Raw genomic sequence first — 26,040 nt, forward strand, 5'->3', positions numbered from 1 at the left:
TGATCCACAGGAAGTGACCTTCCCCACTCCCAGTAGTCTGTGGCTCGCACTTGTTTGAGCCAGGAGCAGTGTCCTTGTGCAGATGCTCAGAGATGGCTTTCAGGCCTCCTGGTTTTTTTCTGATGAGGAACTGAGCCTTTATGTTTGGGGTGGGGAAAGGCGTATTCCTGCTGTCTATATTAATTGGGAGCTGCAAGGGCTCCCCCTCGTGTTACCGCGGGACAGGACCAGCATTGCTGCATCCTCCTCCTTGACAGTGGAATGAATGGCTGCATCCCGCTCCCCTGTGCTCCCAGCCTATCGTGCGAGCCATGCAGGGGCACCAGAGTCCAGGAAAAGCCTTTCTTCAAATAAGCAAAGAAGGCAGCAACACTGACATAGCAGGAGTCTGCTTCCACAGACTGAGGGCTCTCAGAAGCCTTCTGAGTGTTAGAAGTATTTGCTGTGAGTCCAAACAAGGATGTGAGAGCTGAAGGAGCCAGGGAAGCCACACCTGCTACTGTTCAGGAGAGCACCTGCAGTGCTGCCTAGTAAAACAGGGTCTTAGCAAGGTCTCATGTAGTCTTAGCAAACTCTGCAATGACATCTTGATCCCAGCATGTCTTACTTACTTGGACCAATAAACTGCCAAATCAACATCAGAGCTGACTTGCAACAGTCTAAAAATCCGAATCCCCTTCAAGTTGCACAAGTGCTAAAGCATGTCCAGAGAAGGGCAGTGGAGCTGGTGAAGGTCTGGAGCATAAGTCTGATGAGAAGCAGCTGAGGGAGCTGCGTTGTTTAGGTTGTTCAAGAGAAAAGGAGGCTCAGGAGATGTTATCACTCTACAACTTTATGAAAGGAGGATGTAGCCAGGTAGGGGTCAGCCTCTCCTCCTAAGTAACAAAATGAGAGGTAATGGCCTCAGGTTGGACCAAGGGAGATATAGGAAAGTGTCTTCACTGTAAGAGTGTTCAAGCATTGAAACAGGCTGTCCAGGGAAGAGGTGGCATCACCATCCCTGGAAGTGTTCAAAAGATTTGGCTGTGGATTTAGAGGTGAACACAGCAGTGCAAGGTTAACAGCTGGACTTGATGATCTTGGAAGTCTTTTCCAACCCTAATGACTCTGTGATGGGGCCATTTTGTTGGGGAAAAGCTCTGAAGCGAGGAAAATACCCTGCTTGCACCTGTCTTGTGAGCCTTTCTAAATCCTTCTGAAAAATCTGAATTACCTGTAAAACACATGCAGGCATTTCCCAGGCTTGAGCCCTTCAGCACAGGCTGAGAGTTTTGGGGAGCCCAGTAGCAGGTGCAGGTCTGTGTTGGGAAGGCATCCCTGGAAATCAATAGACCATTTGCAGTAATGAAGGGCATCCTGTGACTTGCCCGCTTTGCACTGTCACACGCCTGAACCACTTACATCAAACGCCTTGACAACTGGTGGACCTTGCAAAGGGTCTCATATTTTATTTATGACGGGTGATGCTGAGCATCTGTGACAGTTTTTATGCTGTGCTGGCATTAAGCTGCTGCAATACACTGAGCTCCACCGTCTCTGGGAGATGGATGATTTGAAGGAGAAGAGTAACAACAAATGTCACAGCTGTATGACATTCTCATAGTGCCCTTCAAAAACTTCCCTGAGTTTTGAAAAAGAAAAGGAGGCATCCATGTTCGGCAAATGTATTTGAGGGATCTGAGTTGCTGAAAGTCTGATGTAGCTTTGCTTAACTCTGTGAATGTAAGTTGTGGTGGAAAACTACCAGAAGAGTAACTTTAATGAAGTAAAGTCTGCACTAGCAGTAAAATACATGGATTATGAAAGAAAAATTCCATTCAAACTTTCCTTTAGTGTTTTAATCCCTGTATGTATTCTCATCAGTTTAAAGCAGTTTCCCATGTAAACTGAGATCCTGACTTTTCTTAATGCTAAGCCTTGAATTCAGTTTCTGCTGTTGCATAACCGGTTTGTGTCCCAAGTTGTTTCTGCACATTGGAGGACTCATGGAGAAAGCTTAAATTAGGATAAAATGTATTATAGTCTGGGAAAGTTTTCTTTTAATTTTCTTTTGTCATTAAGAAAATAGGAGAGCTGCTTTTTTCTGCTTACCTGAAATTTCCTTTCTGTGGATAGGTACAAAGGTCCTTCCCCCTTGCAGCTGCTCTGCAGCTGGATGGCAATGCCCTAATACGTGCAGATCTTCCAGCAGCACCAGTTCCAGATACATGAATAATTTGGGAAATGTAAAGATTATGTTAATCTTATTTGAAAGACTAAACATCCTCTCTCCCCTTTGTCCTCCATGCCCTCTCCACCAACCCCCACCCCCCGCCCCCCCGCCCAGTTTTCCCTTTCACAATGAAACAAGAGACCTGTGTCCTTGGATGTTGATTTGCTCTCTTTTGGACAAGATTTACCCCAGACTGAACTATTTTATCAATTTGTTTGAATAAAGGACACATCTAGGAAAATGGGTGCTCAGAGGTGCACAGCCCAGCATGATGAGATTTTCATGGCAGTTTACTCAGTGTATGGATGCAGGATCAGGGCAGAGAATTCCATCCCCTCCTTCCTCCTCTCTAATTTATTTCTTTTTTCTATCTTTCTCAGCCTAAATATCTTATGCCCTTTGTCTCCTCCTAAAGATTAGGGCATGGAGACACATTTTTTCAGACAGATTGTTTTTCTCAGAGAGTTTTTGGGGGGATAGTCCCTCTGTGGGTAGCTAATGCTGGGGGGCTCAGCTGGAGGATTTTTTCTCTGACTGACTGAAGCTGTTTGCTCACACATTAAAGCAGACTGGTGCAAACTGATGGTTTAAATCCAAAGGGGCTGGCCAGGAGTCTCACAGGTAACTCTGAGATGAATGAGCTACTCAGCCCAGGTCCTTTCACTAGTGACCTGTCTCTGCAGTGGGGCTTTTCTCTTGCCAGGCAGCTCCAGTTCACCCTGCAACCTGCATCCGTTTCCTCGCATCTCTAGGGCTTGGTGGCCATTTTAATCCTTTTTGTGAAGGTTCAGAAAAGGCTTGGTGTGCCAGGAGGCTTCTTGCTGTACCCAAGGCTTTGAGGCTGAGAGATGCAGTGCTGTTTACCCACATGACAGCCTCTTAGAGAAGGGCAGGTTTAGCCTTTGCCATCCTTGTTTCCTTCACAGCAGGTGAGAAGCTGTGGTGGTCACAGAGGGCAAGCTGGATACACCCTGAGGATCTCCCTTACCAAAGAGAGACTGAGAATGATGGCTGTGTGCAGTCCTTTGGCTGCAGGTGAATTAAGCTGTCAGGGGCTGTGTCAGAGAGACAGCTGAGCTTGTTTTCAGTGCTGACCTTGAAGGCTGCATGCAGGTAAGGCACACACACACGTGTATGCATGGGGCAAGCAGCAGGGAAAGGCTCAAAGAAAACCTCTGCTCTTGTATTGCACCTCCCCAGCTCACGCAGTCAAGCCTTTCACATCTTCTAGAGCACATCAAGCATGGTGTTGTTGCAGTTGGAAAACACGATGGTTTGGATTGCTCTGATGGTATTTGGCTTGTCCTTCACCCCAAAAGGTAGGAAAGCTTTTTCTTTCCTGCCTTAGTTCCTCTGAGAAGTATTTCTGGGATTTTCCCCTCTACTCTCCTCTACTTCCCACTGTGAAGGTGAGTGGAGGAAACAGCACTGTTTATTATTTCCTCATAATCTTTTTTCAGGGAAGAAAACAAATTCAAGGCACAAAACTTTCAAGAAACTGTCAATCACTGGGCTGTGGCTTTCTTTGGGGCTTTCTTTTCCTCTGCATGCAGTGTTGCAGGGCCTTGGCATGTTTGTTGATGACACCAAGCTGACAGCTGGAATGCCTGAGGGAAGGGATGCCATCCACAGCCACCTGTCAGGGTCTCCAGGCCTAAGGAGTGGGTCAATGTGAACCTCAGGAAGTTCAAACAAGGCCAAGTGCAAGGTCCTGCCCCTGGGCTGGGACAGTCACCAGTATCAGTAGAAACCGGGTGGTGAAGGGATCGAGAGCACCCCTGTGGAAAAGGACAGGGAGGATAAAAAATGGTGCATAAAAACGTGGATTTGAACTGTCAGTGTGCTCTTGGAGCCTGGAAAGCAAATCATATCCTGGGCTGCAACAAAAGCAGCATGGCCAGCAGGGTGAAAGGGGGGATTCTGCCCCTCTGCTCTGCTCTGGTGAGACCCCACCCAGAGTGCTGCATCCAGTTCAGGGGTCCCCAGCACAGAAAGGACATGGACCTGTTGGGGTGAGTCCATGGGAGGGCCAGGACAATGATGAGAGGGCTGGCTATGAAGACACACTGAGAGAGTTGGGGTTGTTCAGCCTGAAGAAAACGCTCTGGGAAGACCCTTCTGTCTTTCAATATAAAAAAGAGGGCTGATAAACATGGAGAGAGACTTTTTACTAGAGCCTGTAGTGACAGGAAAAGAGGGAACCATTTTAAAAGAGAGCAGAATTAGTTCTGTTACAATGAATAAACTTGAGGCTGTAAAAGTTAGAAACATGAGGGGATGATGAGTGCAGGGAAGCCACTGGGTGAGGAGCTGAGACAACGTGACTGGGACTGACTTTTTGACTTTTCACATAAAACACATAAAATTGCTCCTGCTAACCAGAAAGGGACCCAAAATGGATGGACTGTGAGGACCCACGTGTCCAAGGGAGGAATACTACAGCAATACTCCACAGTGGAGCTATGTGCACCATTTTCTAAACACTGAATTATCTTGCAGCAAATGAAGCCTTTACCACAGACACAAGGAAAAAAGAGACAAGCAAAATGGTCCCAAAATGATTGTTGCTTTTACACAGTGATGGCAGGCATGCATCCAAAACCAGGACAGAGTAAGAACCTCTGATATTAAAATTCATACTGTGCACATATTTAAAGACTGATTTGAATTTATGCATTCTTACGTGCAACATTTTATAATCTTTTGAATTTGTCCTTTCAAGGTGCTGCTTTTTATTGTTTGTATAAGTTAATAACAGTATGTTATTGTGTAACTAAGCCTGCTTTCAAACTGTGCAAGGTGTAGCACAGAACAGGAGTGCAGGCAGAGATGCCCAGCAAGTGGTCAGCTGCAGCTTTAGCTGCATGCCAGACATCCCTTTACAGACTTTGCAGCTTTACAGCATACCAGAGAAGGTCTGGGCTTTGGCAAAGAGCTAGAAATCAAAGTCCCAATTTCCTGACTCTATGATGACTGTGAGTCATAGCAAGTTTGGAAAAACACTATTCTTGTCTCTCCATAAGCATAATAATGCCATGGAGCTTTTTGGTGTTCAAAGTGTTAAAGGGATATTTAAGGAATTACATAAATGATACTTATTGTAAAGGCTTATGTAATCAATTCTAATCAGAACCATAACATTTTCTTGTTTGGCTTCAAACACAATCCTTTGGGATCTCTCTGTGTGTTAGTATACATATGTGTATGTATGAAGTATGCAGTAAATAAGCTCTACTATGGTTCAAAAAAGCCTCATCTGCGCAATGACTGTGGGCCAGACAAAACTGAAAAGAATTAAAATGGCCAGAGCTTTCTCTCCTCTCAAGCTGACAGATCTTATGCACTTGAAGAACAGTCTTTTCTTTTTCTCACTCCCTCATCTTTGAAGACCAGTGATCTATGTCATCTGCGTCAAACAAAGGACGCTTGAAAGATGTTCTCTTAAATTTATTTTCTCAACCCTGGGGCATACAATTACTGCTGTTCACTCATGCTTTGCCTGTTTAGATATTGGAAGGATATATGTACTTTCTGTCATTGTTGTAGCATTCCCAGGGCAGGCAGCATGTTCCCGATTCAGACTCAGCCCACCTCTGGCTGTGGAGTCAGCAAGCCAAACCTTGTTTAGCCACTTACAGAAATAAATGGTATCTTTACTAAGCTGATACCTGACCATTGTGGTGCCTCTCAGGTTCTGATCTGTGCTCAGTGAGATGGGAAAACGTAGTAGGACCCTGAATGCTGCCTTTGACACGGCAGCTAGTTCCCCCCAGCGGCATTCCTCAGGGAGCACATGATCGGCATGTGTCAACCCCCGTGACTCAAAAGATAAAATGCTTCACTGGGCAAAAAAGGTCACAAGTGTAACTTCGGATTCAGAGAAGCACTCGGCTGTCCTCTGCTTTGTAAGCACTGCAGGATAAAAGAACAGGACACACAACAGGCACAGGATCTGTTGAAAGCTGCCTATCCTAGCTGTGTGTTCAATTCCCTATGTCTCAGGAGAGGAAAGGAAGTGGTTGTTAGCACAAATTTGGCAGCAACACAGTTGTAACCCCTTAAAAGCCCACTGTTGCTTGGATTTGCTCTGTGCAGGATGAAAACATTACAATCAAACACATTTTAAATGCAGGAGTCCATCTTGAGAGACCGGTGCAAAAATCCTTGTTAAAACAGTCACTCAATGTCGATTTTATTACGTCATTGTAATGGTTATAATTGGTGATTCAATACACACTTCAGCACCTGGTAGAAAAATATACTGTGGGCCGGTTGCCTGTGTGCCAGTGTCCATCCTTTGCTGAAGCCTCAGTTCTCTGGCACAGTCCCAGAGCTGATTTCACACCAATGTGGCGAGAGCCTGGATGTTGTGGGAGCTTTCGGAGCTCCTGTGCACGGCATGGTGGCTCCTGACGCCTCTGTCTGTACCGCTGCCCTTGGGGCCGTGCTGAGCCTCGGCCGCGCGGCTCTGGAAGGCCCTGACGGTGCGGATAGCCCGGATGCAGACCACAAAGCTGGCGAAGTACAGGCAGGAAGCCACGACTCCGAAGAGGCCGACGGCCGCGTCGCCGCCCTGGACGGCGCAGTTCATGGAGGTGTAGCCGCGGCGCGCGTAGAGCCGCTCGCGCCTCCTGCACACCTCGGTGGCGTTCACCTGCCTGACAAAGTGCAGGTACAGCCCCACGGCCGCCGCGTAGGCCAGGCCAGCCAGCAGGCTGAAGGCACATTCCCCTGCCAGCAGCCCTGGCCGGAGCTGCTGGATGGGTTTGGCCCCCACGACGAGGAAGACGAGGGTGAGCGTGGCCACTGTTAAGCTGAAGGCCACTCCGCCATACACGCAAGGGGCTCTCATCTGGGTGAACTGCATGTCCAGCTCCCTCACCTCCTGCAGCTCCGTGCCCTCGAAGGGGCTGTAGGCCCAGTTCAGGTTAAAGGATGATCCGAGGCCTCCAAGGGACGTGAAGCCTGCAACAGAAGCTTGGGAAGCGCCCACGCAAATCAGCACCAGGAGGTTAACTGTGATTTCCACAAACTTCAAAATGCCTGGAAAGAGCAGGAAGATGGGAATAGGTGTCAAAAACACATCTTGTGCAAACTGTGGGTGACAAAATACACCAAAACCATAGACAGAGAGTGCTAATACTGAGATATTCCTCTTGGCTACAGCTACAGAAAAGCATTTGGAAAAAAATTAAAAAAGAGAAGCCTGAACTCTCGTGGGCACATTTTGGAGGTTGAGCAAATTACTTTTTTTAATTTGTCAGTGTGCTTGATAGATGGATCTTCATGCAGTGAAAAAAAATCCATAAAAATTTTACAGTGCATGTGTTACTGCCAAGGCAAGCGCACAGTGATTATATTTTGGCCTGTAACTACTTGGCATAAACACACTGAGCAAGAAATATCCAGTATGAACAAAATGCTGAGGTTGAAGCTGACGAAAACCTAGAAGCTTCTAATGGCTTGAAAAACTGTGCAAGTTATTTAGGTCCTTCAAAACACATTTGCTGCTTTAACTTACACCTTTTTTTCCTGTAAAAGTATTTGTTAATTTAAATGTACTACCCAACTAGATGTAACTTGAACTTTATCTTCTTCAAAGACAAAAATCCCTCATAAATCTGAAGCAGTTTCTGATTGCACCAAAAAACACAAAAAAAAAGGAGGGGAAGGAAGCAAAACCCACCTTATATGCAGAAATAAATTAAGTGAATTTGATACTAGGTCATGTGTGCTCTTTCACACACTGACCTTCAGAAGGAAGCCTTACAACTTCTGAGTTGACTCTTCACTTTTTCTTATGTTGGGCTACTAGTAATAGTAACCAAGTATTTTTAAGGGAAAAGATACAAACAAAACTCAGAACCGAAAAATGGAGAAATTACTTATATTTGTGGTAGCTGCCTCTCAGGAAGCTGCCCTATGTTTGATAAATCTGATTATTCTGTGACAGCTCACTAGGGGTCAGACTAAGATTAGTAAACATGAAGGATGTTGAAGCGTAGCACAGCTAGTGTTGCCTATCGGGGAAATGAAAACCCTTAGCGTGTCAGGCGTGTTGCTCCAAAATTCTGAAGTTAATTACAGAATTGTAAATCTTATTATTCCATTGCTGTCTGACAGCCAAGAATGTAAGATGCTTGACACAGTGGTCCTATATTTGTCTTTAAAGTGGGGCAGGATCTGTAGCTTGCACACAGACTTCCATTCTATGCTGCTAGCGCTGATCCACATGGCATTTCCCTCTTGAGCAACAGCTCAGTTGTTTTCAAGGCTGTATGGGCTTGAAAAGGAAAGGCTGAAGGAGGAACACAAGGGAATTAAACAAATTCCTCTCTTGTGTTGCCAGATGCTTCTAACCAAAGAAAGCCAGTGACAGCCACAATGAAGGATTATCAGATATTCCCATTCTGCCCCTTCCTACTCCCTCCACAGAGGGCTAAGGTAATGAGTTCTTTCCTGCTGCCACTTGCTCTGCACAGGAAGGTAGTGTTAGAGCAGACAAAATTGCTCCCCTTGTTCAAGATGAACCATATGAGCAGTTCTGTGTATGTGTTCTTCAGAGATGATGCTGATTTCTGCATGACAGCGTTGCCTTTTCTTTGACCCTTCTGTACAACCATTTCTGTGAAGCAGGGCAATAACCCTGCTGGTTACCAAATCTCTTCAGGAGGCTTCAAAGATTTCAAAGGAGGCATTTGTGGAGCTAAATGTAAAGAGAAATTTAACTTTTGGCCTTGGAGTTTGGATTTGGAACTCCTTGTACCAAATTCAAACAATGAGGCCAAAAGACTCATCATTTTAAATAGGTAAAGAGTCATCACTTTACTAGGACTGTTCACAGTATTTTGAAAGAGTAGTAGCTGTGCAGAACATTAACTGGAACTGAACCAGGCGTTTGTTTTTGGTTTTTTTTTTGTCTGCTCAGTTGAGTTGTACGTTATGTACATTCCAAATACAGGGAGCTGACTTAGATCTTCAGGGCCCTTAGTGTGACAGTGTTGGATGCAGAAGGGCACTTCCCTTTTTAAAGGCTGACTATTGATTTCATAGATGTTCCAGCAGGAAACAGTTCTTACAAGTATACATGGAGGAAAAACCATTTGATTAAGGGAAACATAAATTTTAAGTATGTTTGGCTACTTGGTAGTTGGGAATTCATGATCACTCAGCTGCTGACTTCAGAATTTCCTTTTCATTTATATGTACTGAGGCCCTCTGACCTGCTGAGCATCAACTTTTCCTCTACATCACCTTGCTGAGCTTTGGAAGAGGCAGTTTTCTGTTCTCAAAGTAGTCACTGCCTGCTGCTAACCTCCCCACATTTATAATGGACCCCAATCCTCAATGATGCTGCTCCAAAACTTTCTACATGGTTGCACACATTCTGTAAGCCACCCCTTAACTCTACTGAGCTGACTGATAATGGGATGACAAATGTGATCAGTGCATGTCTACTGTATTTTTAACTGCAGCAATAGATGTTTTAAAGGCATACCTGAAAAATTTCCTTAGACAGGGCATTCAGGTTGGACAGGTTTTGTATGTACCTGCACAGTTGTAACACATGCGTGCTGTAGAATTGTTTAGCGAGGCTAAACAACGGAGAGAGGTTCAGCAGCAGCTACTCTACCAGTCACTTGTATCATTTGGATTGGGTTTTTTTTAAAAGAAAGTACAAGAACAAAGCCTCCCGTATTAAAGACAATTCTAAAATGATAAGCAGTATGTAGAATGAATTACAGGTCTATGATGACAGCCAGCTGGGTTTATGAATGTAGCAGACAATTAGTGGAAATGCCTAACACCTTGTATAATCATCAGGGCTTTGATGAAAACATTAAACCTTACAGTATGTTCCAACCCAGGAACCCCAAAAGCTTTGTGCAGTCTTAATCTGTGATAGTTACAAGCTGCCACCAAATCCTACTAGTATAAACAGGATAGAGACAGATTTGAGAAGTAAGGAATAAAAGGACAGTGAAGTTTTGAATCTTAGCTCTGCCAAGTTATGGTCACATTCTAGCAGTGACCTGCATCAAGCAGTGTGCTGCTGGTGGAAAGGACTGAGTTACAAGCCAGACTTCTGAGTCTGCACTGCCATTTCTGCTTTCACAGGCCAATTAGCCAGGTCATCTTGGAGTTATACCTTCAGAAACCAAAAGGTCTTCCTATGGGGAAGCTGCTTATCTTTACATTAATTCCCTAATCCCATGAACAATGAATGCATTGCAAGATTTAAGTGTAAAATGACCGGAGGTCTGAACAACTCAAAATTCTATTGGTTTAATTATTGTTTTCCTTTCTCAGGTTCAAGATCTTTGGATTTACCTAAAATGTTACTCATTTGTATTTAAATCAGCACATTTGTATTTGTATTAAAATCAGCACATTCAACAGCTGGCTTTATGAACTAGCTCTCTCCTTACTGAGCAAGTTACAGGACTCCTGTCAGGGCTCCTGGATTGCTATTTCCTTTCCCATGCTTCTTTCCTGGACTGCTTTTCAGCACTGAAGGTGAGAATGGCTGCAATCGGGATGTTGCCAGAGCCTTCCAGAGAATTGTTTAATTTGCTCCATAAAATCTAAATCTGCAGTGGATAGTAACTTCAATGTATCATTCTCATTAATTTTGCATGAATGCAGTTGTCTTTTGGTGTAAGTACACTTCCTGCTATAGCAAACAATATAGCCTTCCAATTTATACTATTTATCTACTATTCACTTTTTCTTTCCCTTTCTTTTCCTTGCTGGGCTATTTCCATGGTATCAACCCACTGAACAATGGTTTTATCTTCTGTCAAATGGTGGGCCTGACCATCCAGCAAAGCTGCCAGGTGGGCTGGTTAAGGGTACAGACTCACAGGCAGCTGACTTTAACAGCTCCCACCCTTGGCTGGGCAGCCAAGACTTTTTTCCCCTACTCCACATTAGGCCCTTCTAACAGTTGTGCAAACAAATTAAAATATTTAACTCTTCTTTTATGCTGCTGGTTTTATTCTGCAACTTTAGCAACTTGAGGTGACTCAGCATATCTGATGAGCAATCATGTTGGCATGAGTTTAGCAAGGGCAGTAACAGCCAGGACCAGAGAAGGACCAGAAACTCCCCTTCTCAGTGAGGTAAGCTGTTAAATCTGCATGCTCTGCCTCATAAAACCATACTGTGGCTGAATGTATGGTACCCAATAACTTAGCTGTGCACTCAAGTCTCGTGTCAGAAGCTGTAAAGAGGAATTTCCATCCAGGCACTGTGGTAGGACAGCTATGATGTTCAGGTGTGGGGGTCGTGGTGTGTGCATATGGATACATAAAACAAAACGGTCATTTCTTGTTTGTTCCTTTGTTTCTGCAGCTGCCAAAATTAATTTGCAGGACAGACAGTTTTGGCTCTTTCTGTTGAACTCCTCTGATCCTATGAGGGCCATACTAATGGAAAAGGGCTTCAGAGTGTCTCCCTCCATTGTATCGGGGACAGGAGCCACCTTCTTCCTCTGTTGAACGTACATGGACTCCTCTTTCTGTGTCTTTCTGTATCATTCCTTCCTCTTCAGTGAACATCACTGTGTACTTCCAGAATATTCTATGTCTACCATTCTCATTTTGGCTTGCCTTCTCCCTCTGCTTCCTTTGCAGACCACATGCCACCAGGACCAACAGGACCCAGGGGCAGCCCAGGAGGTGTGTGGCTGCCACTCTTGGATCCCAGTGGCAGGGCTGGTGACACACAGGTCAGTGGTTCCCATGTCACATCCCATTAGGGGTCGCTCCAGGAGAAGGGAAGAGAGGAGTTAGAAGCTACTTGGTTCTTTTCCTTCCACCCCCCAGTTTGGATAGCTTTCTGCTTTCCAGAGGTAATCTTTCTTTTTATTTATTTTTTTACCTCCCAAAAAGGAGCAGACAAGTATTTTGACCATATGTAGTAACTTACAAAAGCAGCAGTCAGTCCTGAAAAGGATCTCAAATGGAGAACATCTCTTGCCAGTGCAGGTTTGGCAATCCCCGGAGACTGAAGGCACAGCTCAATGCAGCTTTGGTCACCTCTCTGCTAAACTGAGTTGGTGGCAGGAGGAAAAAATAAGAAGAGGAGAAAATGTCAAAGTAAAGCAGGGCTTTACTTTGGCTCTGCTTTTGAAAGGGGACAAAAGGTGACAGAAACTGGGAGAAACCAAAACAGAGGAGGAGAACTGAACAAGGGAAAAGAAATGAAGACAACAGTTGCAGGAGATCAAAAATATAAAATCTGGATGCAAAGATATTTTAAAACCTTTCTAACAGTATTATAAGCAAGACCTTACTGAAAACAGCAACAAGAGTTCACCAGCTTCACTAAAGCAGAATAAAGCCAATACACAGCTTTGTCATAAACAAAGAAATGCCCCCCAAGCCCCTAAACCACCATAATTCTTTGCAGGTCTCTGTGTTCTTCAGCCAGTGGTGTGATTTAGTTTTCACTTAGTCATGCTAAAATCAAAGGCAGAAAAAAAAACAACCCAACCCTAAAACACAAGAATTAGGCAATGTAACACCAACAAAATCTTGGCTTTTCAGAGGACCCAAGGGATGCACATACTCAGAGCCAAGTGCATTTAAATTGCACGGATGTGCCCAACACACTTATGCTCGTTTGAGATATCCGTCTTACTGGAAATCACTGAAAAAATAGTTTAAAACTAGGAAAATTAAATGATTTATGTACTCTAGAAAAAAAGCTTTATTATTACCTTTTAATAAGTTGTCTCTCTTTAGTCAAGATAATCACTCTGTTAGGAAATCTCAAAGGATGACCAGCCTTGGTTTTAATGACTCAGAGAAATCTTGCCTTCACAGAGCTCAGATCCAAATGTATTACCCTGTTTTTTCTGTGTATCCTCTTCCCTTAGAGAACAACTATCCCACCTGCTCTATTCTTTCTGCTTAGTACCCTCCCATCCTCTAAACAGTGCTGTCCAATTTTCACAGGAAAGGGTGGACTTAAATTGTAGAATTACTGCATCATCCTCTCTCCCCATATTTTCCCACCACTGTAAGACACAGTTTCAATACAACCCAGCCCTTGCCTGGGAACAACAGCTATGTTGTACCCAGTAGCTCTTTAAAGCATCACTTCTAGAATGTTCCTGATTTCTCTCCTGCTAATTGAGCATGAGTCATCTTTCCTAATTTTGGAGAGGGTGGGAAGCAAAAGATCTTGCATTAGACTGTAGTATTTGACAGTACTGTTTAAATATAAGAACTGTAAAAGGCTGTATTCTCTTTGTAGCACAAGTAGGTCTCTGTATGGTCACCTCACATTCTACGTTTCAGGAAATGGCCTTTTTAATCCTTTTTTTCTAAATGTACCAATAGTTCTTTCAAGTAGTAAACAAGTGTCTTAGTATTGAAACCAGCTTGCAGAATTTTTTTTTTTTTAAAAGAGTTCAGAAAACAATGAAACGCTCTTGTTCCCTATGCCAGCTTTCCACGGCCACTCCCTCTGTTTGAACTGAAACTGAGCCACCTTTAGAAAGTACAAAGATTGGGGTGTTATTGCTCTTTTAAGTAATCATAGTCTGGCTGAAGGTGGGTCAGGTTGGAGGCACCTGTGAACCTGAGCTTCTCATTCACTTTACTGATTGTGGGTTGTCACACTTGGTGAGCAACATTCCTGACTGGGTGGATTTTTTCTTCTTTAACAGAGCTAGGATCACCTGCTCAAGAAATAGAGCTGCATTCAATAGATAGTCTGTCTGCTGCATCAATTGGCTTTGAATGCCCTTTTTTAAAGAGAAGAGTTTCCCTTTGTTCCCATAATTTGGGTCAGATGTGGGGAAGACAAACCTGGTTCTCTTACAGGAAAGATGGTGTAACTCTTCTTCTGTAATGGCAGCAAACAAACCTAAGATTTGCCAATATGGGAAAGATGGACTGAAGTCTAACACACAACTAACAGCTAACAGCAACTTTGCCAGTATCCTCCCCTGCCAGCTTTAGTGAGTCTTCTCAGTTGCAGCTCTCCCTTCTCTAGTAACAATCGTGTACATGTTAGCACAATGCCAAAAGGTAGATGAAAATAATTTCATGTGAAAACATGGGCAGAGTGAAGTCCTGTGTGTTGGCAAGGCAACAGTTTACTAAAGGTAGGATTTGGCATCTGCAAGTAGTGTTGCTCCCCTGAGTGTTTTTATAGAGCCAACTGCTCAAGGCTGTTTGTATTTCACAGCAAAGAGGACTGAGCTCCAAATGAAATACTTTAACATCAGAACAGGAAGGAAGGTTACCTGCAGCTCTGCTGCTGTATCTTGTTACTCTGCTACTTTAATTAAGCATTTTGAATAACTGGAATTATTTTAATCTGCACAGCTCCATCCAATTTGCACTATTAATATTGTCTGTCTTTACAATTACAAGATTAAAAACCTTGATGGCAATTTCAGCCTGTTAGTCACACTGTATTTAAAATATACTTTGTAACAGATAGAAGGGGAAGACGTCTAATTACAATGAGACTATAGGAAACCCTCTAGTCTCCCTTCCTAGGCAGAAATACATGGAAATTAACTGCCACAGGAACAGTGTACAGCAGCTTTGGGCACAATTTAAAGGAACTAAGCATGGCACACTGTGGGGGCAAAATGTGAAGATGGTGACTACAAAACACAACAGTTTCTAATCCTGTTGGGTACCCCCACAGAAATGTAGGTGTCCTGTATGTCAAAAAGATGCAACATGCTGCTGAATGTACCTGTACAGTTACCTGCACTATACACATTTAATGACCTTTCAATGCTTTTTAATGTGCATACCTGAAGCTACAGGAGATTTTTTTTACTTCAGTCCAATGCCTCTTGCAGACCACTGTTCTCCCCGAACATCTCTGCAGCATTGAAAGGGACACGAATGCTGCAAAAAATGTTTTTCCCCTCCTGCTCCCACATCTGACTCCGAGAGGAACAGTATCACAACATAACACAGCAAAGAAACAACAGCAGTATTATGGCTGAGAACAATGGCATAACTCAAAGTGAGTCTCTATTAGTGTGAGCCCTGTGTCTTGGCTAACTTTTCATCTCAGTATTATTTTCTAGTCTATGAGTATTTCCCAGCACATATAGCTATAGGGGAAAAAACTGACTGTGTTTTGTAAAAACAAAAGGTTATAGATGTTTACATTTGAATTAATGCTGGCTTGTTAGTGCATGAATATATCCTGGAGAAAGTCATTGTTACTCCCTAATTCTATTTCCTCCTCCAAATAAATTCAGTTTGATATTTCCTCCTGGCTATGTTTGAAATTGGAGACTTTTCATGTTGTTACAAACCATAATACTGTCTTTTTCTGAGAGGAAATTGGTCTGAAGGTTTTAACAATTGTGGATGTTAGAATGTAGGCTAAAGGCATGATTGTTTGGAAGTGCCTAGAATATGCTTAAGAAATCTGACACTATTCAAGGCGCAAAGCTGTATTCATAGCAGCAAAGAACAGGGATTCAATTATACTTGCTCCCCCACAAACTGTTTTGTAACCTTTTCAGTGTTGTCTCCCTTAAATGCCAAATGAGTTGAAAAATTAAAAAAGTTATTTGATCAGGAATCATGACCAGCAAGCACAATTCTATAGAAGGCAAAAGCACAGGTAATTTTCTGGGTCACGTACTGACCAAAGATGGGAGAAACTTAGTTTATCTTCACTGTTTAAGCAAAACTACAGGATGCATTATCCAAGAATTGCATTGCTCCACCTCTTCACACCAATATACATAACAAAAAGAAAATTAAAAGTTTTTAGAGTCAAGTGACCAACTATCTGAGACCAATTTATGATGAGCAATTCACTCTTAGGTTCAACTCAGATTTTCCTCTCACTGAGGTGAAGGATGGCAGCTGGCCTTGAATACTTTTTTCATTCTGTCTGCTAAACAGAAGCACTGAATCTGGTTATATTTTCAAATACATCTAGAGGGGTTATTTGAAAGGCAAAGCGATTACTAATTTAGGTTTTTTACACAGAAGAGAGAATTACAGTTATTTTACCTGCACTGTGAAAAGCAAATTGAATGCTTCCTTCTGACAGAATTTCAGCTCTAAGAATTTCCAGGTCAAAAAACTTATGTGCTGCTTTAAATGGCATGGGTAATATTGTGTGTAAGCAGTAAGAAATGGCTATTGCAAGCAGCAGTTCCTTGGTTAATGAAAGGTTTGTCTTTATCACAGTTTATTTCAAATTCCCATAAATCATATAGTGCATCTATGCAGTTTGACAGCAGTCACACCAGTGACTGTTCCCTAAATCTCCTCCACTGCTGTAGGAACAGAAGATTTTTACTTCTGTTTCTACTGCCTTTTGATCTGTAATCTGCAGGCCTACAAGTGTAGCTTTCCTACAGAAAATAACCCAACATACAGAAACTAGACATAAAGACAGCATAACAGGGAATAGTCAAGAGTTTGTTATAGGAAAGTCACTTAAAAGAATCACTGGATATATGAAGAAAGATAGTGCCCTTAAATCTCCTGTGAGATAAACAATCCTCTCACTGGTTAGCAGTGGTTAAAGGATAATAAAAAGGAAACAGCAAACCAGCCATTTTTCAGGCAATTGGAGTTAAGGAGGTAATTTCTCATTTGTGTTGCCTCTCACCAGAATGCCCATGTTGGCAGTGCAGTGGGAGGGGATTTGCAGAGTCAAACAGGTGGAAGTGAAGACACAGGGGCTACAGGACAGGCATTTTTTCAGGAGAGAGAAGTACTTCATTTTGGCTCTAGTTTGGTCCAAAGGGCAGAGTGCCTGCTAGTAGTTAAAGCTCACCCTCTCATTTAGTTTTATACAAAGAAAATACAGTTTGTGCAACCTGAGTCTGCTCAGCAATATTGCCCAAAGAGCTGTGAGTGGAGCTTCCAAACAGGCTCAGCTCAAAACTACATACCCAAATACTACGGTAGATGCACAGACTAATGAACTGAAAAGATTGAAAACTGAGATGGTTAAGTCTGCTTTAATAATAATAATCATCATAAAAATTTCTTCATGCTTGTCAACAGTAAAATTGGTAGGCTGCTAATAGCTCAATGTCTTGAATGAGAAATTAATGAAATCAGTGTTTAATAAGCAACCTCCACTTCATGGTTGTACAGAAACACCCACAAACACTGATGTCCCTGTCGACAGAGCACACAGAAAGTCTCTAAGCAAAGCATTTTCATTTCAGGTAGCTTTCTTTGAGTCAGACACCACACAAAATCTAGGAAGCATTAGAATAGGACTACAGAACCAGAGCCTTTAGGCAGATGTCTGATTCTTTCAGGAATTTATATGGAATTTTTACTGCATTTCTGGTCAACCTATCTCAAAAAGGTGTGGTGGATCTGGAAAAGGCATATGACTGGAAAACTGACCAAAAGTGGCTATTGCTCAATGTGTGAAGATGCAACAGGGGCACAGGGAAAAAGGGAAGACTTCACTCGAAAACTATAAATCTCATGGAGAAGCTGAATATATGAGATTATCACTACATATTTAGAATACCATCAAAATCAGAAACACCTTCTTTAAAACATTTTAAGGAACAAAACAGTAGTATTTCAAGTGAAACACTGGAACTCCTTATCTTAAGGTAATGCGAAGGTCAAACATTTAAAAAGCGATTCAGCAGAGAATTAAACAAATTTCATAGGTCTGTAAAGAGGTATTAAACACAACAGATGTGAGTGCAGTCTTCCAATTCAGGAAATTCCACCAACCCAAAGTCTGGAGTGTATTCCAGAAGACAGCTTACGTTCTACTGATCCAAACTTTGATGATCCTCCTAAGTTTGTACTGTAGTCCAGTGCTTGGGAGGAACAGTGATGAGGTGCCTCCTGTAATCCAGCACTGCTATCCATGTGATACCACCTGAATAGCTTTGAATAGGTATCCCTCATATAATGTTTTAACAGATTTTTATCCCCCTTCTGTTTTCAACACAAAAGAATTAAAAAAGAGCAGAATGTTTTGAAGTTTCTTAGATGGTATCAAATGTTCCTACCAGCAAAAGGGTCAGTATCAGTTGTTTCTTCTGTTATATTTGGGATGGGTTTATTGTCCAAATGGGGGGGAGGGGGGGAGGAAGGGAAAGGGGGCAGGGAATTGGGAGGGAAGAGGGGAATAACAAAGATAGGACAACAAGGTCCTAAAGTGTCCTAAGATGTTTAAAGGATTCCTAAAAAACTAGCTGCTTATTTCTCAAATTCAGCTTTATTTTTTTAGGATATAGCTGGTAAAAAAAACATGGATGAAGGGGGCACTATTTGTGTGAAGCAAATACTTTTCAGAGCTCTGGTTGTATAGAATTCCTCTCAAGTTTGCTGAACTGCTCAAAATGCCTAAAGAACATAACCTAGGTGCGCAAGGCAAAAGAAAAAAGCCCCCAAAGCTCATCTACTTAGTGGACCATCAGAAACTAGGGGTCACATTTCAGTTGTTGCTTTGGAAAAGATTGTGTTTCATCACTTGCCTTCCCAGCCTTGTTTGAGTCTAGTTTATTTTAAAATTATGATGATTAGGAAGGGGAATTTCACCAGTGCTGATAAACCATTGGCAAAAGAAAGAGATGGTTAAGAAGTATTTACAGGAACTTTTCATGCTCTAAAGTGTTGAAGCTCCAGTGTACTGACTTCTTAGTAAACAATTCATGCAGTTCATTTACAGCATCTACAATGACTGAAGGGAATATAGAATTCTGCAAAACAGTTAGTAAAGTCTGCTAAATCTTGGTACTTTCAAAAATAAACAGGGGAGTAACATTCTCATAATCTTATCAATCTTCAATATATTTTCATGTTTTGAAATAAAATTGCTAATAAAAGGGTTACTTCTCTGCATGATCTCTACTCCTCTACAGAAAGCTCAGACATTAAATTTTTGGAAAACACTGAGCAATACCTGGGGGAGGGGTGGGAGTACAATCATCATTGTCAACTGACGCATCCAAAACTAGGACATTTTAAAAATCTTAATGATGTTTAATGCACCAAAATAATGAAAAGCAAATGCAGGGGGAAAAAACCCCAGAAATTCACGTTGAGCTATCCATAAGTCTAAACAACCAGTGAAACTGAAAACTAAAACTAACTTGCCACTTCATTTTTCTAAAGCTCTGATAAAATAGCACATGGGGTTTTCTGCAGTCTTTCAGACAAGTTAAAATAATTCAGAAGAAGAAACTGATGATACAATTTTATCATGGATAAAGTATTAGTACGGTTCCATGTCATTAAACCTTTACTAATGGTTGCAGTTACAGCTGAAGATTAAAACCAAGCTGCATACTAATTCACAGAACGTATTTGTAAGACAAAATAGTTCATCTCACTCTTAAAATCGTTCACATATTCACAGACAGGGAAATATTAAGAGCAAACTGATTGCGCTACTTAACTTTTCTACATGGAGTGAAGAAATAATCTAACATTATGTGCTTTAATTTACTTCCAACAGCTAATCTCTTCACTTTTCTCTCTACTGGAGGACACTGAAAGTCTATTTATAGACATCAGCCAAAGACTTTGCACCTAGCTGCAAGTTCAGCTCAGACTGCAGTGGAGCTTTCCTACAGACAAGGTGAGAATGATCGCTGCCCTGGAAGAGGGAAAACTTTCAAGGGGTAATGAATATTTTAACGACTTCTTCCTTTCAGTTTACAGGAATGAGTTTACTAAGGCTGATTTCCTCCCACATTAAGGCTCATTTCTGTCCTTGTTGCAGCTGCTTTCTACCTAAGAAAAACTCAAGCTATTTCTCCAAAACTGTTTTATAGGAATCATGTCCAGAAAAAAATTTGTCTCCCACAATGATACTTTATAAAGATACGTGATTGATAACTGGAGTAAATCCAGAATTGATAAAAAGTGTGAGAAGAATGATTCGGAAATAAACTAGCATCAAACCTTCAACAGCCACCTCTAAATTGCTCACAGATGCAAATGTCTATTTTTTTCCTAAATCCCAAAGATTAACTCTTGTTGCACAGACTGGCTGATTACACGCATGACCCACTCTGGATGCATATTCCAGAGATGAATTTTCAAGTATCTAAATATCTGTATAAATATTGCCTTTAGATATCTAAAATGGCATAACTCTCAGTTATGCCATTATTTAACTCTCCCAGTCCTTGTGGACCTTTTTTTTGTAGTGGGTTTTTTGCTACTTGTTTTCTTTTGTTTTAATACTTCTCTAGCTTTACTTTGTTATGCTCCTAAACACAGAAATCAAATCCAAGAGAAGTCCTTGGAAGGAGAGGGTGGATGGCAGGCAATAAGAGTTTCACATACCTCTTGTTGTGCATACCTTTGAGCACTTCATTGAGAAGCTTTCCTTGGGAGGATAAAACTCTGGTGTTGGGACAAAATACTCCTGTGAGTAAGGATCTGAGCAAACAGTAGAGTTCCTTGAGTGCTGGCCACCTTGGATGTCTCCTGTTGCTCTACAATGGAGTAAACAACTAATGGTTATTAACAAAGTTGTAGTCTCTCCTGAACATTAGAACACGAGAAATTGTCAGATCCCCCCCTTAGTGGAAGCAACTAGCTTGCTTCACAGGTATCTGGCCTTTTCTGCTTGCCTGTTTGGAAAGCAAATATCCCAAAAACTTGCATAAACCCACGTTTACAAGGATATTCGCATTCAATGGTCCTTATTTTAGAAAAGAGTGTACTCACTGGGTAGGCTGGCTGAACTGTTTAGCTTACTGGCAAAAGGTAGAAAGAGGAAATATCTTTTTCATTAAAACTAAATAATTTAGCTAGTCCCTAGCAGGCCAGATAATGGAAATGAGAAAAGATTTTGGCATAATAAATGTGCAAAGTAGCACAACTATTTCATGAGTGTTTTGTCAATTTTCTACTTCCAACTAGTGTCCCTCACAAAGATGTCTTTTAAAAGAATAAAAGCTATTAAGATAACCAGATAAAGATTTTAAACTAGGGAAAAATAGCCTATTCAAATTTTTGAGGTCCTTGAAGATATTTGAAGAAGAATCTAAAATCAACCCTCCTCCCAAAAAAAAAATTTTTCTCCTGTCTCCAATTAGTCTCTTCATTGACACAACAGTCCAGTTTTTTGCAATGACATACAGCTACAGGTTATTTGAAGCCTAATGATTTTTAAAGTTGGTGAGATTTAGGTTATTTTATAGGAAAAGTGCAATGTTCCCTTTAAACTGAGCTAACACTCAAATTAAAAGAAACATTGGCTGCTAATTTTTTTGTGTTTGGTCTAATCGAAATTTTCTCCCTCATTTGAAGAAGAATTGGAGCTTGCCTTTTTCAAGGTACAGCTGGATGAGTTTGTTATTAAAGAGTATTGTAAGTCTCAGTCAGCATTATTATTTTTAAAAGTCTTCTTTGTATTCCTTTTTTATTTTGATTTTCTTATCCACAGATCAGCATTTTCAACTGTAGTTTTGTTTCCTAGTATCATTGCACTTCACTAAGGTTTATCTTCATCTAATTCCAGACTCAATATTATCTCGTTCATCCACATTAAATCATGTTCTTTGTAGTTTTTACTTTTTAATTAAGACATTCAATAACAAGACCAATGCTAACATCTCCATGTTTAGCTGCCAACAGCTCTATTTGGCTGAAACATTTCTGATTTTTCTGACCTCTGTCCTGTGTCTTGTGCAACTACCAAAGCATCCTGTGCAGCTGTGTCACATAAATTAAATAAGCTGTGTGATTTATAAGACTTTCAGTAACTTGAAAGCAATCCCTTTGGTACTTCTGATGCAGCTGCTTCTCTCTATTGTTTCCTGTTACTTGCCAGAACACAAAACAAGACAAAAAAAAAATCAAACCAACCCCCCACCCCCGAAATGTTCAGCAACAGAGTACATTTAGGAGAAAAAAATCCTTTTTTTAGATGCCTTTTTTTCTCACTATGGCCTATTCTGGCCACCTTTGCTGCTGTTTTCCTTAAGGATTTTACCATTCTAGGTAATTCTCCTCAGCAGTGGGAGGAAGGTTGCTGTAGGAGTTTCAGACAGAAATACATTTGGAAAGAGAAATACTCTGGCTAGAAAGTCCAGTTCATCAGGGATGAAAGTACTAGGCACCCAAAGTGCAGCTTCCATGAAATTCTTCCCATGTATTTCATTACAGGATCTGGTGGTTTTCTGATCAATCAGCCAAAGTTTTCATTAAAATGCATGAGAACTCCATGAGAACCAAGCAGAGGAAATGCTGTTAGGTTAAGCCAAACTCCTTCAAAACAACTGACAGAAAAGTTTTTCAATTAATTTTAGTGGGGTCTGATGGCCCCCAGATGCTTGACTTGACTCTAAGAATTATCTTCAAGGCTGTTACAGATTTGCAACTGCAGCTTCCCTTCCTCCAACCCCTGGTGGATACAGGGATGTCTGTGAACCTTAACGGTCCGTCCATCAATTTTCGATCTGCGAGTCCAAGCACATAAAACTAACAGCAAAACCAAGAAATCCAGAGAAGTACTTTATTAAAAAGTGGTGGTTTAATTTATAGCTAGCCTTTCACACATTGCTTATATTATGCTATACATGAAAGAAAAGAAAAAAAAAAGCCCACATCAAACCCCCAATCATTTTGTTTTTTTCTTTTTCTCTCCATTGTGCTATTAATGTGTTACTGGCATTAGCTGCTCTCACGTCTAATATGTTCAAGATAATTTAACTACATTTCCTGCCAATCCCTGCTTTTGCTAAGGACAGGCATTCAGCCTCTGAGAATGATTCTTAGGCTAGTCTTTGTCCTCATTTATCTTCAATTTTTCATAATTTAAGAGAGACAGAAGAAAAATTCATTAGCTATTTTCACGATGCAATAGTTTTACCACTAGCCGAATGTTATACTTTGCTTAAGTATTCCTTGTAGTCCACACAGTGCTCTTCTCTGCTCCTTTTATTCTCATCCTCTTTTCCTTGCTAAAATGCATACTATCTGGGAGTACTTCAGTATTTCAGCTTTTCAATAATCTTCATTATACTTATCTCTTCTCCCTGTTTGCCTTTATTCTTAAATTCCCCTACAATCACATCCCTGGAGACCAAATGGGAGAGATGAACACTTTAGTGCCGTGGCCAATCTGCCAGTGGTGTTTAAATCTACAGACCCCTCTCCTACAGTGCAGCCATGCACTGGCATGACCTAAAAGGAAACCAGCCTAAGCTCACGTCTAGTGTGCTGCAGCCTGGCCAGGCTGGAAGGAGAACTATAATATCCTAAGAGTTTATTTGGCACTGGAAACCCATTAGTTGATCTGTTCATTGTGGTGATAGGGGCTGATCCACTCTCAAGAGCTGCCAACAGCCTTAGTCACTTCAACAAGCACTCATCTATTGACAGCAACTACTGAAAGTAATTTTATTTCAGATTAATAGGAACATGTTCACAGCTGAACTAGAGCAACCTGAGAGCTCACAAAGTCCCTGTGCTGTCTCAGTCGTGTAACATTCTTATTTAAGCAGTGACTATTTGGCAAGCCACAGCCTGCTGTCACCTGATGACTAGTGTCTTCAGGAATTGTACTGACTCATGGCCACACTTCACCTACTTGCCAGCCAACCTGATTAAGATCATCCCAGGAAATTCACATCTCTTCCTGTGTTACACCATCTATCTTTCTGTCCTGTCTTAAGCTCAAAACAAAGAAAAATGGTTAAATTTCTAAGTATAAAATAGTACCCTGTTCCAAGTGCAATATGTTCATGCTTTCAAGGCTGAGCAAAAGCTTTCTTTACTATTGTAAATTAAGCCTATTTAAAAGCAGAGAGAAGGCAGACGTTATAGACCTGCTGTGATCTATTTCTCTGAGGAGATAAAGACGTACCTTGCATTGTATGGGTATGGTTTTCTTTCTCTTCTGTCTTCCTTGTATCTATCAGATCTATGGTTCTCATGGTGCCTGTACCGCTTATCTTGGTATCGACTCCCAGCATGAGACATCTTGTTTCTCAGATGTATTCTCTCCTTCTAAAATAACTTCCTGAGCCAGAGAAACAAAACCAGTTCATTTTATTGCTCCACTTAAAAGTTATTCATTGACCAGCACTCACTTCCATTTCATGCTGATTCAAAGTTAGTACAGACTTCTTTAAGAAGTGAAGGAAGTAAAACTCATTAAACTACAATGCAACTTCATTAAAGCAGGAAGTTTTTCTTTACCTTTTCATCAAGTTTCTATACTTAACATTTATTGCACTTAGCTTATTTACTAGGTCTGCTCTGATTCTCCTGCCTTTGCTGCCAAGGCAAGGGATTGTATACACGAAGAACTGAATCTTGTCTTCTGCAATGCTGTGTCTCAGGTAAAGCATTAAGCCAGCAAGTGCCAGTGCACTGCAAGAGTGTGCACACAGGCGCCACTGGCACAGGGAAGTCTGGAAGAGCAGGCTGTGACCTTTGTCTCCTGGGAGGGACAAAGAGGAGGGCACCCGTGGGTGTAAACACAGTCAGTACCAAACGTCGCCTGCGATTTGCATAAACATTACGTACAGGCAAAGCTGTGCTGGGCTGAAAGTAAGCTGGCGAGAAGCTATACCTTGATAATTCTGTATTAAATACTACCAGTTTATCATTTTCTGAAAGCCTCTTTATCTTTTCAAGTGCGATACAATTAAGCCCAAACCTGTAAAATAGGGAAACAGACTTCAAACACCTGAGCAATCTTTAGACTCATTTGCCTTCATCACAGCCCTTCAACATCCCTGCAGAACTGTCTGCAGTCGGTTTAATTTGGACTTGTCAAGGCTTGATAACCTTCCTCCAACCTTTGGGTGTTATAAAGTAAAAAAATATAAAAATATAATACGAAGGAGTACATTATTTATTTACATCTAAGCGGGAAGGAGACAGCGCCTCCCCCCGAGGGCAGGAGCCATTCCGCAGCGCCACCACAGCGACCCGAGACCGCCGCGGCGCCCCGGGGGTGGCCCTGGGACGGCCCTGGGACGGCCCGGGCCCGGGGGTGACCCTGCCGTGGGCGCTGCCCGGGACAGCCGGGGCACACCGGGCACCTCCCGCCGGGCACCTTCGCTTCCCCCCGCCGCCAGCTCCCCGGGGCCAAGGCCCGCGACCCCCGGCCCTCACCTGAGGGAGCGGCCGGCTCGGCCCGCCCCGCAGCAGCTCCCGGCCCGGCCGCCGGCACCGCCCTCCGGCCCGCCCTCACTGCCCTGCCCTGCCCGCTCCTGCCTCGGCACGGCGGGAAGGTGAGCCCCGAGTCGGGAAATCACAGAGTCAGCTTGGCTGGGAACGACCCGCAGGTCTCTGAGATCATCAAGTGCAGTCTATGATCCAACACCGCCATGCCAGCTAGACCACGGCACTGAGTGCCGCGTACCGGCTTTCCTGGAATACCGCCGGGGATGCTGAGTGCACCGCCTCCCCGGGCAGCTCGTTCACATGTCTGATCGCTCTTTCAGTGAAGAAATTCCTCCTGATGTCCAAGCTGAACCTCACCTGGCACAACCTGTGTCCTTTTGTCCTGTCGCTGGTTGCCTGGGAGAAGAGGCTGTTCCCACCTGACTCCAGCATCCTTCCAGGCAGCTGTGGAGAGCGAAGGTCACCCCTGAGCCTCCTTTTCTCCAGGCTAAGCACCCCCACTAAGCCACTCCTAATGGGAGATGTGCGCTCCAGACCCTTCACCGCTTCCTTGCCCTGCGCCGCTCAGTGAAGAGGAACGAGGGCCGTGGGAACGGGCTGGTGTCTGGGAGCGTAGGATAACCCGGGCTTTGTGTAATAAAACGAGGTCCCTGTGCCTTACAGTGCTCAGGAAGAATCTGGTAACTGCGAGAAAATATAAAACCTGAAGTTTAATAAAGTTGAAATGCAAGGTCC

The 26,040-nt window shown here is 42.5% G+C and overlaps 1 protein-coding gene across 3 annotated transcripts; it reads right to left on the bottom strand.

The window, feature by feature from the left end:
• Positions 1 to 2,374: 2,374 nt before the first annotated feature.
• On the bottom strand, positions 2,375 to 26,040 carry LOC130250082 (MARVEL domain-containing protein 3-like). 3 transcript variants are annotated; one of them, XM_056485420.1, is made up of 4 exons: positions 25,663 to 26,040; positions 24,035 to 24,190; positions 20,503 to 20,654; positions 2,375 to 7,255 (listed from the first exon to the last, which is right to left on the bottom strand). In XM_056485420.1, exons 2-4 carry the CDS (start codon positions 24,148 to 24,150, stop codon positions 6,552 to 6,554), a joined length of 972 nt encoding a protein of 323 aa, XP_056341395.1. In that variant the 5' UTR covers positions 24,151 to 24,190; positions 25,663 to 26,040; the 3' UTR covers positions 2,375 to 6,551. The 3 variants fall into 3 exon arrangements, with proteins under 3 accessions (XP_056341395.1, XP_056341393.1, XP_056341394.1); XM_056485418.1 differs by lacking the exon at positions 25,663 to 26,040 and adding an exon at positions 25,294 to 25,648; XM_056485419.1 differs by lacking the exon at positions 25,663 to 26,040 and adding an exon at positions 24,370 to 24,600.

The sequence above is a fragment of the Oenanthe melanoleuca genome, chromosome 2 (assembly GCF_029582105.1).
Source record: "Oenanthe melanoleuca isolate GR-GAL-2019-014 chromosome 2, OMel1.0, whole genome shotgun sequence".
NCBI classification, from domain to species: domain Eukaryota; kingdom Metazoa; phylum Chordata; class Aves; order Passeriformes; family Muscicapidae; genus Oenanthe; species Oenanthe melanoleuca.

Coding starts and splice junctions, on each gene's coding strand:
- LOC130250082 (XM_056485420.1), bottom strand. CDS start 24,150: ATGTCTCATGCTGGGAGTCGATACCAAGATAAGCGGTACAGGCACCAT. Junction 20,655..24,034: donor CCATACCCATACAATGCAAG/GTACGTCTTTAT, acceptor ACTCCATTGTAG/AGCAACAGGAGACATCCAAG. Junction 7,256..20,502: donor AAAGGTATGCACAACAAGAG/GTATGTGAAACT, acceptor TGCTCTTTCCAG/GCATTTTGAAGTTTGTGGAA.